The sequence below is a fragment of the Mesoplodon bidens genome (assembly GCF_964165515.1).
Source record: "Mesoplodon bidens genome assembly, chromosome: 1".
Classification (NCBI taxonomy): domain Eukaryota; kingdom Metazoa; phylum Chordata; class Mammalia; order Artiodactyla; family Ziphiidae; genus Mesoplodon; species Mesoplodon bidens.
This window is the reverse complement of record NC_138176.1, coordinates 180,187,288-180,205,875: the sequence shown is the minus strand read 5'-3', so window position 1 is coordinate 180,205,875 and position 18,588 is coordinate 180,187,288. Positions and strand designations below refer to the sequence as shown.

Genomic DNA, 18,588 nt, shown 5'->3' with positions numbered 1-18,588 from the left:
GAATATATAAATGTACTTCTTTTAGTCTGATAAGGTGTATAGATTGTATGATTTCCTTATTCTTACCCTATATAAAGCTCTTATTCTACCTTGTATGAATTTTTTATTCCTACCATGGATGAATTTCTGTCTTATATGAATAACTGATATTTATCGTAGCTTAACCATTTTACATTTATAACCAAAAGTGGAAAGAAAACCCATTAGTTTTCAAAAATTATATTCTTGCCATTTAAAAACCTACTTGTGAGCTAAAGACGATAGATATTTCTTTTAACATTAACACATTTTATGTTTTCTCTAGGCTGGAATGATAAAAGGTGATAATGATGAGTATTTCATTGAACCCTTGGAAAGAGGTAAGCAGATGGAGGAAGAAAAGGGAAGGATTCATGTTGTCTACAAGAGATCAGCAGTAGAACGGGCTCCCATAGATATGTCCCAAGACTTCCACTACAGAGGTAGGCATCTTTGATAATAATTAACTGTGATTCTAACATATATTGAAAACAACTGTCCCATCAGTTAAGAGAATGTGACTGTCATGTGCTCTTATATAAAATGTGGAGGTAGCAAAATAAGTTTATGTTTATATATCATGAAATATGGCTTGCCTGTTTTTAAATGCATAAAAGGAATATATGTTACAGGTATTATTGTATTTCAGGGCATTATTGTATCCCCCAATTTGTTATTTATGACTTCTTTTAAATTTTCACATTAAAATGATCTTTTCTCTAGCTTGTGTTAAAATTTGAAAATATTTGTGTCTTCCAGAAGTATCTAAATTATGCATTATTAATATTACTTTAAAACTTTTAAAATGAGATATATTGACATGACAAAGAATTATATTTTGTTTTAAGTCCACCTGATAGATACATTTGAAAATAAGAATGCTATCTGACTTTGTCTATTTTGCAAAACTTTTTACAATATGGAAGAGACAATGAGTTGAATGATTCTGTCAAATTTTATTTTAAGGTAGGCTGAACCACCAAAGTCAAGTGAATTATGGCACATGAAGGTTTTCTATTTTGGTTTTAATGAGATCTGAAAGTAACTTTGTATTAAAGAGATGTTCTTATAAGTTGGGTATAGAAGTTCCCTTTATGGAGAAGAAAGGAACTATGGGAATCCATGTTTTTTTAACCAGATCTCAAAAAGTCTGTACAGTTGACCCTTGAACAACATTGGGGTTGGGGTGTCAATCCTCCTTGCGCTGGAAAATCCGTGTATTATTTATAGTCTGCCCACCGTATATGCGGGTCCTCAGCATCAGAGTTTCCACCTCCGCAGAGTCAACCAATGCTGGATTCAACTAACTGAGAATCAGCGGATCATGTAGTACTGTAGTATTTACTTTAGAAAAAAAGCACGTATAAGTGGACCAAGGCAGTTCAAACCCCTGTTGTTGAAGGGTCAACTGTATTTTCTTTTGCCAGGCCAACTTTCTGAATGGAAGGCAATGGAAATTTCCCCTAGGGAAATGTCAGGGATACAGATAATCTTCTTAATTTAGCAGCCATCTGTCTTCTAGATTAATGATGTCTTTCGAGAGTTGTTACCTAGTTATTAGTCTGATTTAAGGGAAGACACCAGCTTCCCTTAATATGTTGTATTAATTGGAATGGTACAATTTAAAGTACATTTAAAATTAACATGGTCTGACAGTGTTTTGAGAAATTTCTGGTTTGAAACAACAGGTCTGTATTAATAGATGCAGTACTATGAAATGTGTGCCTATCCCAGAGGGTCACTGTGGTGTAATAGAAAGAGGATACACTTTGCAGTTAGATAAACATGTGTGAGCAATAACTCTACAATATCAAGTTGTTAGATTAATAGTAGATTAACGTTTTTAAGCCTCAGTTTCTTTATCTGTGAATAGAAAACAAAAATATATCGTGCAAAAAAATAAATAAATAAAAATATATTGAGCAGTTGTAATAAGTATTAGAACTAATATATGCAGATTGCTGAATGTAGCCCTCAGCAATAATAGTTGACTAATCAATGTTAGCTGTTGTTATTAATTATTGATATTATCTTCTGCAAAAGATTTACATGTTGAGTTTTGTTAAAGTTGAATAGTTAGACATTGCTTGCCCTCGTGTTGTGAATACATTACCATTAATTCTCATTTATAAGTATTTTCATGTTTTAAAAATGTTATTCTAAATCAGAAGGCTGGGTATGTCAAAGGATAGATAGTAGGATACAGTACTTTTTCTGTAGTCTTGGTTGTTATATATTAACAATATCTAATATCTCTTGAGGCAACGGTCAAACATATTTTAGAAAACCATAGCCCACCTGTATGGAATGGTCTTGGAGGACTGGAAACCAGATTAGTGTCTATGACTCTCATCCTGTTTGTTCCATCTGTCACACTACAGTTTCACCAAACTGTACCCTATTGCTCCATTTCAGTCCCTGAAGATATCTGTATCTATAAATATCAGCCCTTGGTACTTTCCAATAATCTGATATTTATAGAGGAGGAGAGATTATGTTTTTTCTTGAGATCAGTAAATGCAAGAAATATTATGTTTAATACCTATTGCATTTTTAGATGCTAGATTAGGAGAAATAAGGAGTCAAGGTATGTACATTTAAAAGAATTGGATGTAATTAAGATATTTTGGGACATTATTTTAGGAAATTATTAAAAATATAAATTCCAGTAGCATCAGTATCAATATACTCAGATTATATGAGGAAATTTTAAGAATGCAGACTCTGAAGACTGTTTGAGTTTTTCAGTTGCAAATAGAAGATTACCTTATGGTAGAAGTAGGTCACAACCTAGAGTAATATATATTGGAAAGGTTTTCAACACTCACGGGTCAAAGCAAAAGGGGTTTCTTTGTTAACTCTCAGTTATCTTAAAACTGGAACCAAAATAGAACCATTCAGTTCTCTTAGAATATTCTGTGATAAACCTTAGTATGAGTTTAACAATTTTTATTTTCTTATTTATACAGTTCTGATTGAACTGAGTTGCTGGTGATATCAATTTACCTCCTTTTGAGAGTCTTAAAATGTAACTATATATTTTAAAAGTGTAAATATCCTCCTACCTTAAATAGAGATACAAAGTTAGAACTCAAAGTACCATACTATAAAGTTTAAATTCTTCTTTTAACTTCTTGGTTATAGAACTGAGAGCCAAGCTTTTTCATGGCCTAAATCCTTTCCAAGTGAAAATTAAGAATATATTTTTATAATTTTTTCCATCATTCTAAAATGCAAAATTAAACAGATTCCAGGATTAGAAAGGTATATTGATTTAAAAATGACGACTGTAGTACCATATAAAATAGTGCTTTTCTGGATCAGTATAGGATGTTATTTTAGGAGACATGAGGTCTCTCTTCAATGAGTTATAAGAAGAGGAATAAAATACATAAGACTTTGTTAGAAAGAGATGTATTTGAGGGCCATGGGCTTCATAAATTTCTCTAACAGAAAGTCAGGAGGAGTTTTAATCATAAGCAAGGCACTTCTATCAGTAGGGTCCCTGTAAGTAAATACTCTGCTGTTGTAATATCTTACGGAAAAACCCCAATGAACTTTTTGGCCAACCCAATGCTTTGCTAGTTGTCACACTGATTGCCTCGCCACATTTCTTGCTTTGTCATTTTATCAACTCAGAACTGCCATTCATTTGAGGTCTGTAATTTGTTGCAAGTGTTCTAAATTAAAACAAATTATTACCTGAACTAGGTGAGTAGTAGTGAGAAGGAGAGAAGGAGCCCAATTGGGTTGAGATTGAAGTAAAACTGATGGGGTTATTCGATAGAGTAGATGGAGGGGGAGAGAGAGCTATCAAGGATGACTCAGAATCCTAATCTGGAAGACTAGAGAATTCTCTTTCCAGAATTCAGATATTTCAAATGAGAAGTAGAAATAGGCTTGATGAAGGATGACAAGTGGCTATACTTTTGGATATATTACGTTCAAGGATCCATTGGGATAGTTAAGTGAACTAAAAAAACTCATAGTGTATTTTCATAATCATGTCCCAGAGTCATTGCATGAGTGTCTTTATATACCTGTTGTAGTAGGAATGGGTAGAGGTTATCTTGGGAGTCAGGTGGCAGATATTGGCTCATGGATGCTTAGAATGTCTCTGCTTGCCTTCAACTCTCTCATTCCAAAATCTGTATCAGTGAGAATCAGAAAATGAACACTGCACAGGTTTGGGAGCCCATGAAAGATGTTTGCTACCTATCACTATAGGAGAGAAGACATTATGTCCTTAAAAAAACAACAAAATAAAAATAAGACAAAAATTATGCTTCTACCATACTCAAGAGCCCTAAGTTATTCCACTTGACTAAATGCAAACCTGTATTTTGATTCTTTATCTTTAAGAATATTTATCTAGTTTTCCAATAAAAGTCACAGCTTTGAATCTGTTGGGACAATATATTATATGGTACAATTCAACAACAAAAACAAAATCCCTCAACCATCCCCAAATATGGCACAGATTTTCTTTCCTTGACCCTTAAGGAATTTATATTGTTTTTGAAATGAGGAAAAGTATGAATAGTGTTTAAAAATATATTGAACTTGTAAAATCATAAATAGGGCACTCTGCTCTAGAATTACTCTTTTAAGAATAACACCTAAAGCAGTTTTACATTTGGCAATATAAATAATCTCTTCCAGTGCAGAACTGGCAGGTATTCACAACACATAGCACAGCCAGGTTCTGGCAAAGAATACCATCCTTTTCATTAACAACAAATATAAACTTGGCATGTTTATGATAAAGAAATTTGTCTACTTCATCTTAGGGGAGAGTTGAATTTACTTCTTTTTCTGATTTCTCCTTTGGGAGTATGGAGATCACATTCATTTTTGGCATCTTTAGTTTGTACAAAATTATTTTATATTTTACTGATTTGAAATTTTATTTGGTAACGACATGGCTAATAAACTATCAAAGGGTCATAAAGTTGACCTCCACTGTTTAAATCAGTCATTGGTCTAAACTCAGATAAAAAACAAAATGTACTGATCATCTCTTAAGAATGTCTCCACTGTCATCAATAAGAAGTTTGCTTTAGGCAGTCTATTTTCTGCGGGGGGAGGGGGACTGTACTTGTATGACATCATTCAGCTTTTCATATTTTTTTCTTAATCCCTGGGCCCTTAGGCTTCTCCCCTCAAATTACAAACTATTCATTCACCAGAAGCTTTGTGTTAAAGTAATTTTTGTAATTACTTCCTACCAGTGGGAAACAAGGAATAGTAAGCCTTTATCTCCTGGCTTCCTTTCAGGATTTTCATTTTCCTGCATGAACCCAAGTGCTTGTGTTGCTGGTGTGGTTGTCATGGCGCTGTGAAGGAGTGTCTTTGTCCCAGGTGGGAAACATGTACAAGTCAGAAATGATTTGGGAGTTGCTCCTGGTTGCCAGGGAATGAAACTATGAAACAAGAACTAGAATAATAGGAAGACTATTCCTTATTTTAGTGACACTAGGAACTTCCTAGGCACAGAGCCCTTCCTTGGTCTGTAGGCACATGAGTAGGTGCTATAGTCCTTTGTATTTGGAAGTTCTCATGACTTATACCCTAATCAAAGAGAAACATTGGTGGACATTGTAACCCACCAAAAGGAAAAAAAATCAAATGCGAAAAATTAATTTTAGCAGATGTTTTCTTATTAAATGAAGCAAGACACATAATATTACTAAATCATTAAGGTCCATCAATAGCAAATATTCTTTTAGGTAGATGTTAAATAATAAATTTTTCACAGAAGCACAGATTAGTTTATAATATAATCTAAATTTCAGCTATTTGTCAAGGCTACTCCCATTGGATTCACGCAGAAATACTAATCATATTTATGGAATTCCTTTTCAGGTTGGTTTTGTATGTTTTATCATCTAGGTGTTTATAATAATTATTGACAAAAGAAGGCAGTTGAAGATTGAATTATTATATAAAGTAATCAGGAAGCAGAGTGAAGATTAAAGGAGCTTTCAGATGTGAAACATGAAAGATAATATTCCCCTTATTAACATGTCTTCCTGGGCCTATTCTATTTCTTCATGAATAGGAACAATGAAAGGAGCATTTATACAGAACAAGATTAAAGTATTACAAAATGTAACTCCGTATTTTTTCTAATAAGGTATTGAATGTGGAAATACACAAATGGTATTGAGAATTCAGAGTTGCTAGATTACTATTTAGTTATTGATGTGTTATTAATGGAGAAAGAGAATTGTAAGGTTTCAGATATAGTGTCTGTGTGATTGGAGTGAAATTGAAAGCAGTTAATCTATCTTAGGGTATGAAGCTAATTCAGGTAACTTAGGCCAAATATTGATTTTTAAATTAAATGATTGCCTTTCAGAAGTAACTATATCAATTATTGACTTATGAAAGAGCAGTTCATACCAAGAAAAACCTTTGTTAATATTTAAAATGCATTTGCTCTTTCTGAATATAAAATATATCCTATTATCAAAATATGCCTTTTTTTTTTTTTTTTTGGCTGCGTTGGGTTGTTGCACGCAGGCTTTCTCTAGTTGTGGCAAGCAGGGGCTACTCTTCCTTGTGGTACGCGGGTTTCTCATTGCGATGGCTTCTCTTGTTGTGGAGGACGGGCTCTAGGTGCATGGGCTTCAGTAGTTGTAGCACGTGGGCTCAGTAGTTGTGGCTCACGGGCTCCAGAGCGCAGGCTTGGTAGTTTTGGTGCACGGGTTTAGTTGCTCCATGGCTTGTGGGATCTTCCCAGACCAGGGCTCAAACCTGCGTTCCCTGAACTGGGAGGCGGATTCTTAACCACTGAGCCACCAGGGGAACCCTCAAAATATACTTCTAATGTTTGGTTTTATTCATTTCAACTGCATTTGCTTATGAGGGATAGACCCTATTTTTAGTAAAATATTAAGTATGTTTTGACTCTGCACATGCCAGGTATTCCTGTTTAAACCCATTTTAAAGCCTGTACTTATTTTCTTTACATGTACAATTTATAAACTTTCACATTAGTAAATGGGTAGGAAGAATTTGTGTAAGGATTATTTGTGTAAGAATATTTCTGGAGGTTAAGTAATCTTTTGCTTCATCATTGTCATTGTTTTCTTTTTCCTGCTAAATCATGAGTCATTAACTTCAACTATAAAATTTATTTATGAGGATCAGTGCTATTTGCTTCTGATCATCTTCATTTGGTATTCTGAAAACAATTTTTGTTTATGTGTGCAGGGGCCCTTGCATCCCTGCAGAGTATTCAGGTGTGTTATTCTCAATCCTCTCTTTCTTTATAGGATCTTTTTATCCCTGTCTTGATGTGGGGAATCTTTCAGGTAGATGACATAGAGAAATGGGACAATGGGAAAAAATAAATGTAGCACAGAAATAATATTTTTATTTGAAAATTGTTTGAGATTAGATTATCGGGACTATGAATTAAAATGTGAGGGCTACACTCAGACCAAAATAAATGCTCCTTTAATGCATGATTCTGCAAAGGGAGCTGAATACTTGGTTTTGTTCTTTCTAGACACCAGAAATTTTATTCCAGTTTTCAGCTGTGATTCATCTGGTCTAAATATGTAAATTTAAAAATCCTTAATGGAAGTTCTTGAACTTGGGACTTTGAATATGATGGAAAGATTTATTTTAGGAATGATTGGGGCCATTTCCCTAAGTTTAATATATAATATATATACTATAAGGTTTACTGCAGATATGTAGTTATATACAGCATATTCTTAGATCACTTTACAGTACCTTACTAAATATCTGGAAAAAAATCTTTGACAAGAGGCATTGATTCAAATTGTTTTCCCATTTTTTTGTTTTCTGCTCATCGTTCACAACTATTTTAACCACTTATATGCTGTTCCACATTAACTTGTTCTTTGATTCTGTGCTGAGATCTTTGTTCATTATTTCAGAGCACCCTAAGATTTTGTGTATATTCTTGTCCAAAGGACAGTTTTTAAGTATTTTTTTAGGCAATACCTGAGTATAAACCAGTGCTCAAGGCTTATTTCTCTTGAGTGTGCTTTATAGATTTCTGTGTGCTCTTTAAATGTTAAGAATAAAGTCTGTGTGGTACCAAAACATTTTGTGTTCTAAATTCAGTCCTCTGTTTCAGCACATTGGCAGGTTTTGTTTTCACATTTTCCATTTTATCAGGACTTACCCCATGTACTAAGGGGATAAGAGCAATGTCTAAGCCCCTTTTGGTGAGACAAATTAGTGAAAAAGCAGATTCTTTTTATGTCCTGTGCTCTGTACTAATAAAATGTCACTGAACAGCCTTTTAGCAACAAGAAATTAAAATATTAGAACAGTTTTTAAGTTTATACATTCCCAGTTTTGGATGACATTTGTAGATAAAGTCAATATAGCAATTTGATGCAAATAAACGTAGTGCTTCCTCATTCTGTAATGCTGGGCTTGGCTTTCAAGTCTAGTGGGAAGTCCTAAGGAAATCACTGCTAGGTATAGTAGATGCACCTCCCTATTTATGTTTAAAAGAGATACAATTAATTTAATTAGGTTAGATATGTTGTTTTTGTCTCTTCAACATCCTTCTCTCATCTGTGATGACCCAACATTTGAAAAGTCAGTGGAAGCATTTGTAGTTGTTATAGGGTTGCTATCATCTGAGTTCCACTGGGCATTTTAAAGACACTATCACTCACTAGTTCTCTTCCTCTTAAATTTATGGAAGACATATTCTAACATCCTGTTATCTCAGACTTCTACAAATTATTAATGAACATTTATGGTATACATTGGGATTATTTTTATAGAGTTGAGATCTATAAGCTTTGATGTTGGACAAAATCACTATTACATTAACCACCCAGATTTTTATCTTTAAGTAAAATCCCAACCTTTTTGGACTTTTCATCTTTCCTAGTTATATGATCCCAGTTATAATGAGACTCAGATTTCAACTCACAGTATCCACAAGCATGTCACTCGTCTCTGTTTCTTCCTTTTGTGACCTTATGACAACTTTGATAAAGCAACTCAAATAATCTGAATTATTCAAGTTTTGTATCCTGAATACAAATTAAGGAAATGGAAAGCCAAGAATTTACTTTCAGTAGTAGGAATTATGAAACTGGACCTTCCTTTTATTAATAGAAATGGTGACTTTGTAGCACATATTAATTCTTTACAAATATTCACAAAGAAAAAAAAAAAAACAGAAGGAATAAAAAGCCCAGATATCCTAAATGTGAAACGCATCACATTTTGATTTAGTACAGAAGTTTTATATGTTAGCCGGTATGTGGGCTTCTTTGGCTGGCTGAGTGGGCCTCACTGGGGTGATAGTCCTTTTCAGTCTGGCTGCTGCTAGCTCCGCTGGCATTCACTGCTGGCCCTTCTCAGCTTGACTCCAGTCTGCTCTCATGGGTGCAGCAGACCACCCTGAGTTCTGGCTAGGGCTCCTATTTCCCCAGCCCACATGATCTGCCTGCAGCTTCTGTTGTGGGACCTCATTGATGCTGGTTCAGCAACCCTCTTAGACAGGCTCCCCAGGAAGCTCAGATACTGCTGTTCTTACAGCACCTGAACCAAGGGGACTCATGGCTTCCTTGGCTGAAACTGGATCGATGTGCTAGCAAATGCAGTGTTCTCCTTCCAGAGTCCCCAGAATAGAGCAGGAAGACAGGCTTTGGCCCTTGGAGGTCCTCAGAAATCTGTATGTTTTAGCACCGTGTCCCTTCTCTTGAGACTTTGCCTCGAAGGGGAACTGGGAAGAAATCCGGATCACTGTCTCCTCATCCCAAAAGCAGTGCAAGATCAAAAGGGCCAAGGCTGCCTTTTTCTTCCTCTAATTAAATGTTTTTTCCTCACTACTCCAGCCTCATGATTAAGACTGACAATGGTCAGGACTTTTTCTCATAGGAGGAAAACACAAATAAAGAACAAACAAATAAAAAAACCTCTGTATTCTGGTCTCCAGGCCTAGCATTGATATGTAATGTGAGAACTATGAGGATCTAGAAAATCCTTTCTCTTTTAGCCTACAGATCTCTGTTATTTTGAAAAATCTTATTTGAACTCCAAAAGTTGAATGTTGAGTCTCTTTATATTCTTGATGCAACAATCCTAGTGTCCAACAGCCTCTTTCCTTTCCCTTCCCAACCTCCCAGCTAGAGTTTGGGGATAATTAGCAAGTCATTTATGCACAAAGACTGAGAAGATAATTATATTTTCCAAATATCATCCCCATTTCACAAATCAACCTATTTCTGGGATTCACATTATTGTAGTTCCATATTGTTGTAGTTGCAGAAACCATATACATCAAGGGGTTGTTGAAAGAGCTCTTGTTAGAATCGTATCCCCTCTTATTGTATACATGTAATTTGGGGTGAAGAATGATAAGATGTCAAGTGCAAAATAGCAAAAAAAACAGGGTTAAAATGGAATTAATGTCAGAAAAAATAAATTTTATCTTTATAACTTAAGTGTACCTTACCTCATGATTTGTAATCTAAACCAAATCACAGATATGGTTTTGACATCCCGAGTCACTAGAAGAACCTGGGAATTTTCAGTTTTCCAATGTCTATATATCTAAATTTGGAGTCTTAATCCTACTTGACTGTTATTTTCTTTTTCCAATTAATATCTGCAAATGTGGAATTTTATCCCAAATTTTACAGTACTTGTGATTAAAAGAAGAAATCAAATTTATTCTCTTTGCTAATATAGAATCCTGATATTTTATTTATGATATGATTAAAACAAGAAGTGATTTTTATGCAAATCAGAGAATAGTAGTATTAATACAGTCCTCAGGAGCCCATTTACTTACTTTTGCAGTTTTTTGTAACTTTTTGTCCAGAGATAGAATAATGGTATTGAAAGTGATAGAGGTACCATGTCCAATCCTCCTTCAGTACAAATAGGGAGGTCATCTGTTTTAGTCTTCTTCAATTCTTGGCAATAACAAAGGAAAAATTAATAAGACCAGTCATGAAGGCAGTCCCTTACCTTAGGTCCCCAGCTCCAGTAACTAAAGCTTAAAAAGAACAACTTAAATGCGATAGACATTAGAAAAACTAATGGGAATGGGAAACTAGGTGCTCAGTGTTTAATCTATTGAGAATACCCCTTATATTTCTAGGTATGGAGACAAAATATAAGTGATTATTTCAGAAAACATATTTTGATTGATACAAGGACACATTGCATTAAGATAGGATCACACACATTCTCTGTTCCACCCCCTTTGCATACATACTCTAACCCCACCTTAATGGCCATTCCTGTGAAAGGTATTTCAAAGCCAAAGGAATACAGTCCAACTGTGTTAAATTTCTTAGAGTAAAGTTAGCCAAGGATATCCTGTAAAAACAGACTCAAGCATTTGAATATGATCTCTTGAGCCAGTTTTAAAATTAGATCTTCAAACTGGGTCTTTAGAACACTAAAGAAATCCAGAAATCTAAGCAGTGACTTTTTTTGTTGTTGTCACAAGACTATCTAACATGTATCTTTTAAGTAATCTTTACTATTTCCTATCTCACAGAGAAGGAAAAAAAGCTCACATTTTTCAGCTAGTTCATAAGAAAACTAAAACATTTATCAGAGATGGAATATGTCTACAGCTTATGCCTTCACAAAGTATGAAGACATAATGTGTAATTATTAATGATAAGTTTTAGGCAAACATCTAGTGTATTATTGATACAAATATATTATTTTTATTTGTTTATTGGGTACTTAACATATGCTCTCCCATAGAGTATAGTGTACTTCGATAAAGATTGATAAAGAAACATAACAACTAAACTAAACCATTACACAATTAGCCTTATAATGACTGATCTAGAAAGCATGTTATGCGACTTTAGAAATATCAGTGAAGGCTGGAGTGTTTGAGGAACTTCAGGTAGATAGTGGAGGATGCCTGGATGCAATGACTGGGAAGAAAGGAAGACATTCCTAAGGAAGCAAGACAAAAATTCAGGTAGAGACATAGTGGTGATACTATGATGATGATATTATTATTAGTAACTATTAATAACTAAAAGTAGAAAAGGCTCAAATATGTCATGTTACCTCAAGGGATTTTTGTTTGTTTGTTTTTTACATAATGACTAATTTAAGCTGATTGAGTCAATGTCTTAGCTGCTATTGATGTGGTAAATTTTTTTTTCTTTTTGAATTTTATTTATTTACTGTATACAGCAGGTTCTTATTAGTTGTCTATTTTATACATATTAGTGTATACATGTCAATGCCAATCTCCCAGTTCATCCCACCCACCCCCGGCCACACCCCGCTTTCCCCTTTGGTAGATTTCTTTTTTTCTTTAGTATAGTTTTAGCCCAGAGGCTTACCATTGAGTACCTTTGTGACCTATATCAAGTTACTTAACCTATCAGAGACTCCATTTCCTCATCCATCAACAAGGCGGAGAAAATAATAGTACTTACTTCAAAGGGTTGTCTTTGGATTTATCTGTAAAGCACTTGATTTTAGTTCCTGGCATGTACTAAACACTCAATGAAAGTTACCTCTTACTACTCTTGTATCACAACTACACTTTCCCTTTGTGGTACTTTTATAATCTTATAAGAGCCACCAGCTATCTTTCTTTGAACATGTGGTTTGTTATATGCTTTCATCACAACATCACTTTTGTTTTTCTCCCTTTGGTGTCATGCAAATTCTCACTCTTGTGTTTTACTTTCAGCTTCTAGGAAATTGCTCTCCTATAGAGTTTTCTGGATGATGGAAATGTTCTACCACAGTGCTATCCAATACGGTAACCACTAGGCATATGTAGCAATTGAGATGTGACTAGTGCAACTAAAGAACTGAATTTTTTGTTTTACTTAATTTTAAATTAATTTAAATGTAAAGAACCAAGCCAAGGATTTGCACCATGATATATATCTTCTTGATGGTTTTCAAAATTCTTTCATGTGCCTGATTTCATTTGATTCTCCCAAGAATTATGTGACATAGAATAGGTGGGATTACCCCAATTTTTCTTGTTTGCTCAACATTGCTTATTCAAGGTCTAGCACAAGGACCAGCACAGAGCAGATCTTCAATAAATATTGATTGAATGAATAAGTGATTGATTCTGATACTCAGAAATGTTAAGTACCTTGCCCAAGGAAAATTATTTAAAATGTTTTAAAACACTCTTAATTTGATGAAAAAGTGCAGGTTTTCCAGGTACTTTTTAAACTGAACAAAACGAGCTTTCAACTGACATTTGTCAGGAAGGTCAAAAATGAAATTCTCTGTAAGACTCACAGTGTCAAAATTTCTCTGGAATTCACAGGAGAAAATTCCAAGGAAGATAATCCAGAAAGAGCACTTATCACCTCAGATGTCTGTTTATCAGACCCAGACTATGTGATGCAGTCCCCTGTTGGTGGTCTGAGGGGACTTCCTTACATAGTCTGAGTGTCTGAGAGTGGCTGTTGAATGGGAATCAGGAAGGAGATGCACAGCACAGAAGAGATTGTGGAGTGCTCCAGATTTATGATGTAGAGCTTGCTTACTAAGTCACCATGGCAATTGCCACACATTTCATTTCTCATTCTAAAGGCATTTTTCATCTTTATGAATTTCCATAAAGATGCTTATGGGTTTTAAGTGGGAGGTGCAAAGAGTGTACTCTTGGACAGTATAGGTCTCCTCTGTCTTCATAAATACTTGGCTGGAATTTGGGCCCTTTTGCCCCTTCGTAGATATTTTTTTCCATCACCATCGTTGCCAAATTTCTGTGAAGAATGTATCTTCTTTAACTCCCTTCTTATCGCTTAGTCTCTTATCCAGCTCCCCCTCAGCTTGGCTCTCAACCTCAGCACTTTACATAAATAGTTTTCCCCAGATACTGAAAGACACTTAAACATTACAACAGATTTTTTTTTTTCTTAGAGCTCATTCTCTTGGGCCTCTCATGACGTTTGGTAGCATATTGTTTCTTTAGGTTTTCTGTTCTCTTGGCTTCTGTCACACTCACTGTAGCCTTCCTGTCCCTTCCTATCTCTGATCAGTTATTTGGGTATCTTTTCTTTTCTGATTATTTAGTAGTGTGTTTCCCCTCTATTCAGTTTTATCCTACATGGTTTCAAAAGAGATACTCTTTTTTATGGCGCCCAGTATCATCTTTACCAAATATCCATAAACCTTTCTGGTATGGATTTTGGAGCCTGACAAACCTCGGTTCAGACAGTAGCTCTGCTGCCGATGAGCTCTTTGACCTTAGGTACTTTGGACAACTTCTCCAGATACCATTATTTCATCATGAAAATTTCGACCACCTTAAGATGCTGTTGGTGATGTACTGCCCTACATAAGATGGGCAGTCGACTCATAATCTCTCTCACATCTTTCATTGTCCTTTCTTACCACTGCCAAAACAATAGTTTGTATCCTTTTCTCATATTTGTTTCAGGAAAAGTCAGTTAATGCCAGATTACAGAGACCTTATTTTACAACTTAAAACAACAACAACAACAAACCTCCAGTGTACTCACAGAAGTGATATAGTTTTGTGATATGTATTTTAGAAGATGTGTCTTCCATCCACATGGAGTATAGAATAGAGGAGTAACAGGATGGAGGCAGCTTGGCAGTTACTGGAGTAATCCAGGTGATGAAAGCATCCAATATGTCTACTCCAACATGAAAAGGGAAGAGTGGATGGAGTTGAATGCATTTTAAGAAGCAGAGCAAAACATTTTCATAGGGCCACTTTCATGTGAGGCTATTTGTGATCATTATAGTCATTATGTTTTTTAACTTAAAAAATTTTTAAGTAACATGCACAACAGAATGCCTTATGCCATCCCTGACTTTCATGTGAGGCTATTTGTGATCATTATAGTCATTACGTTTTTTAACTTAAAAAATTTTTAAGTAACATGCACAACAGAATGCCTTATGCCATCCCTGACCCCCACTCAATCTCTTAGCAGAGTATTCAGGGACAGGGCAGAGATCAGGGTTCTCTGTTATATGCATTACTTAGTTTTTAATTAATATACAAAAAATATCTTAACTTTTTAACCATGAAATAATTATAAATATTCCCACACAGTGTGCTTCAAAAGTAATGTCACATGTTCATCTTTGTAAGAAGCAAAAAAAGAGATTTTTGTGCCTGGTTAGATGTAGATTGGGGAGAGACATCTAATGTAGTTAGATAGACTACCTTATTGCATCCCTTGTTTCTTATTATTTCTGTAAACTTATACTCTTTTCTGTTTCTTGAGTATCTTCTCGTCACCTCTATTTAGTGTTCATTTTCCAGCTCAAGGGTCATTTTTCAATGAAAGTGATTTTTTCTTTTTTCCCTGAAATTCTATAGTCCTAAAAAGTTCATTTTTACACTTTGCCGTATACCATCTTATGATATGTATTATTTCCTTAATTTATTAGAATCTGGTTTTCAGCCCCTCCTATTTCATTTATTTTCTGAATAAATAACAAAACTCTTTAATGATAAACTATGCTGCTACATTTTGCTTTTTTTTTTTTTGCGTTACGCGGGCCTCTCACTGTTGTGGCCTCTCCCGCTGCGGAGCACAGGCTCCGGACGCGCAGGCTCAGCGGCCGTGGCTCACGGGCCCAGCCGCTCCGCGGCATGTGGGATCTTCCCGGACCGGGGCACGAACCCGCGTCCCCTGCAGCAGCAGGCGGACTCTCAACCACTGCGCCACCAGGGAAGCCCTACATTTTGCTTTTTACTCACCTTACCTCTCTGTGACATTAGACTCACCCTTTGGCTTTCATGACTGGAGTCTTGGATTTACTTCTTAGCCTCCTTCCTTGATAATTTTTCTTCTTTCCATCCTTTTCATGCAAGTCTTCTTTAAGGTTTTTGTCCTCTTCTTTTCTCACGTTTTTGTACCATTGGTGATCTGTGGGAGAATTACACGGTGGTGTATATCGTCCACATTCCTCTTGAACTCCAAGACTGTATATTCAACCACTTTTTAGCCACCTGCACTTGGATATCCCACAAAGACCTCTAAGTCACCATGGCCAACATTGAACTTGTCTCTAACCATCAACCAATTCCTAAACTGCTCCTTGATTCTCCTGTTAGATTTTAGTCTTAGTGAATGGTTCTGGCATCCACCCAGTTAACCCTCTGACTTTCATATCCTTTATCTAGTTGGCAAGAAAGACCCACAAATTATACACCCAGAAAGCTCTCAGGATAGCCCCTTCAGTCTCCTTTGTTTCTACTTTTGTTCAGAACCTAGTGTTTTGTTTTGAATACTGCAGCTGTCCCCTAACTATTTTATTTCTAAACTCCCTCTAGTCCATTTAGAGATACAATGTTACCAAACTTTGTGGATTATGTGCCCACACCACTGTGTGTGAGTGTGTGTGTGTGTGTACATACACACAAATGTATTACTATAGTTTATACATTATAGAACATATGTATCATATTATAGGACATTCACAGAGCTAGAAATTATAAAAAATATAACAAAGATAACTTTGGTAGAAGTCCTATTTTTTTCTCCATATTCCAATAACTATTTTTACATATCTCTGTAATGTAAGTGTCCTGATTTCTTGCTTTGGAGATTGCTGCTTTTGATTGAAAATTTAGTGACCTTTGTGAACTGAAATACTTATAAATCATTATGTAGTCTAAAACTTGTAAGTCATTCCCTGTTCCTTACTAGATAAAATATAAACATTTTAGCGTTGTCCTCAGGCACCTGGAACCTATTTATCTATTTTCTCTCTCTCGCTGCTCATCAGTGACTCCCACTCCCCACTAACACTCTTTACTTTGAACTTTACCGAACTCTAAATTCCATAAATACACATTTTCTCCCACTTTTCCTTCTTGTTTGTCCTTATATATGGGAGACTGCATATCTCTTTCTTTTAGAATGGTGGAATGTGTCTTTATATTAAGCTTTACCTGGTAAACACTAGACCATCTTTTTGAGAAGAGAGTAAATGTCTGCCTTGATTTTGTAGCATCTGAAAGGTGGATAATAATATTTGCCTCATATCTGAGGACTAAAGGAGATAATTAAGTTCAACCTCTAGCACACATGGTTGGCCTATTTTAATTCATATCCATCTCTTATTTTCATCTAACCTCATCCAACAATCTCTTTTGAGAATAAAGACTACAATTTTATCTTCCTTCAAGTTTCTTATTTATAATAATTTAAGGGAGATCTACTTTTTTCATAACTAGCTTTGTATATGGTTGAAGAAGAGCCTACCATTAAGACAGAGATCAGAGGAGGGAAGTAGAAAATGCTTTGAGAAAATGCTCAGTCTCTTAAGAAAGTCATTGTTCTACAAAAATACTTCCTAAAAGAGCTGGACAAAAATTTTTTTCTACATAATTGTACTCTGTAAAGCAGAGTTTCTTAGTCTGCAAGGGCATCAAGAGGTCTAAAAACTCCTTGAATTAAATTTTATATTTATGTGCATATTTGTGTGGTCCCTTCTCTCCCAGAGAGGTTTCATATCTTGTAAAGGATTTTCAAAGGGGTCCATTATTTTAAAATTTGGGGGGAAACAACTGTCTTCAAAGTGTTTTTATATTCTTTGGGTAATTCGATTTGCTTTTCCAAGCCATTTGTATACATATATTGAGAACTAAAAGGGTGAGAAGTGGATCTTACTTATATAATGATTAAGTTGCCTAACAGCCATTGGGCTTTTAATATCAGAATATTAATTGAATCATATACCTAGCCCTCAGTGAAAAGCATAATCTTTTTTCTCTTTTAAATGTATAAGTAAACTACTCTAGTCCAATAGTATCTATTAGCTAAACATAAAAAGATATTTTGGTGAGAGGGAAACTTGTCTCAGTATGCTTTCTTTTCAATAGTGCAGAAGATAAAGAAAAATATGACACCCCTCCCAACATGTAGGATACTTTTGTATTTGAAAGTTTAGGAAATGTGTGCCACAGAAATGATAATGCTTTGGGTGAAGAGATCGTCATTATCTCAGCCAACAGTGTTCTTCAGAAGCAATGACATCATTGTTGCTTCACTGACTTCAGAATTCAGGCAAGAGCCCAATGCCTAAGAACTTAGGCAGCTTCTTTGTCAGCCATAGTGCAGAAAAGAAGACACAAAGAGCCTCCCTTTGAGTCATGGCAGGCTTTGCGACTCCTTTCTTGGTCCTTTGTGAAAGCACATGACTGGACTTGTAGAAGATTAACCCCCTTAACATTTCTGTAAAAATTAAACAGATGCAAAGCAGCTCCATCACCTTTTTTCCTCTCTGTTGTGAATTCAGTATTATGGTGGGCAGTGAATTATTTTGAATTGCCTCAGAGAGGCCAGGGCAGTCAATGGGGACGGGTGAATGAAGGCCCTCTGAAGGGCTCAGTTGTGGGTTTTCTTGGGCATTCACTGTTCTTTATAGCATTATTCCTCTGAAAGAGTTCCCTTGAAGAGTGGGGTCAGTCTAGAGACCTTTATAGTGCTTGAAGTAATCCACCCTTTAATCTGTTCCTTCCTGTGGGAAAATCAGTATGAAAAAAAAGAGTAAGCTAGTATTTACATCCAGATATAGACTGTTTAGACTGTTTACTTTTAATTTAGTACT

At 35.4% G+C, this 18,588-nt stretch overlaps 1 protein-coding gene across 2 annotated transcripts in view; it reads left to right on the top strand.

The window, feature by feature from the left end:
• The window catches only part of ADAMTS3 (ADAM metallopeptidase with thrombospondin type 1 motif 3), a 292,103-nt gene that overhangs the window by 138,799 nt on the left and 134,716 nt on the right, over positions 1 to 18,588 (top strand). For both annotated transcript variants that reach the window (XM_081234495.1, XM_081234496.1), the window contains exon 4: positions 305 to 461. In XM_081234495.1, coding sequence (XP_081090621.1) covers positions 305 to 461 — 157 coding nt within the window. The remainder of the gene's footprint in view (positions 1 to 304; positions 462 to 18,588) is intronic.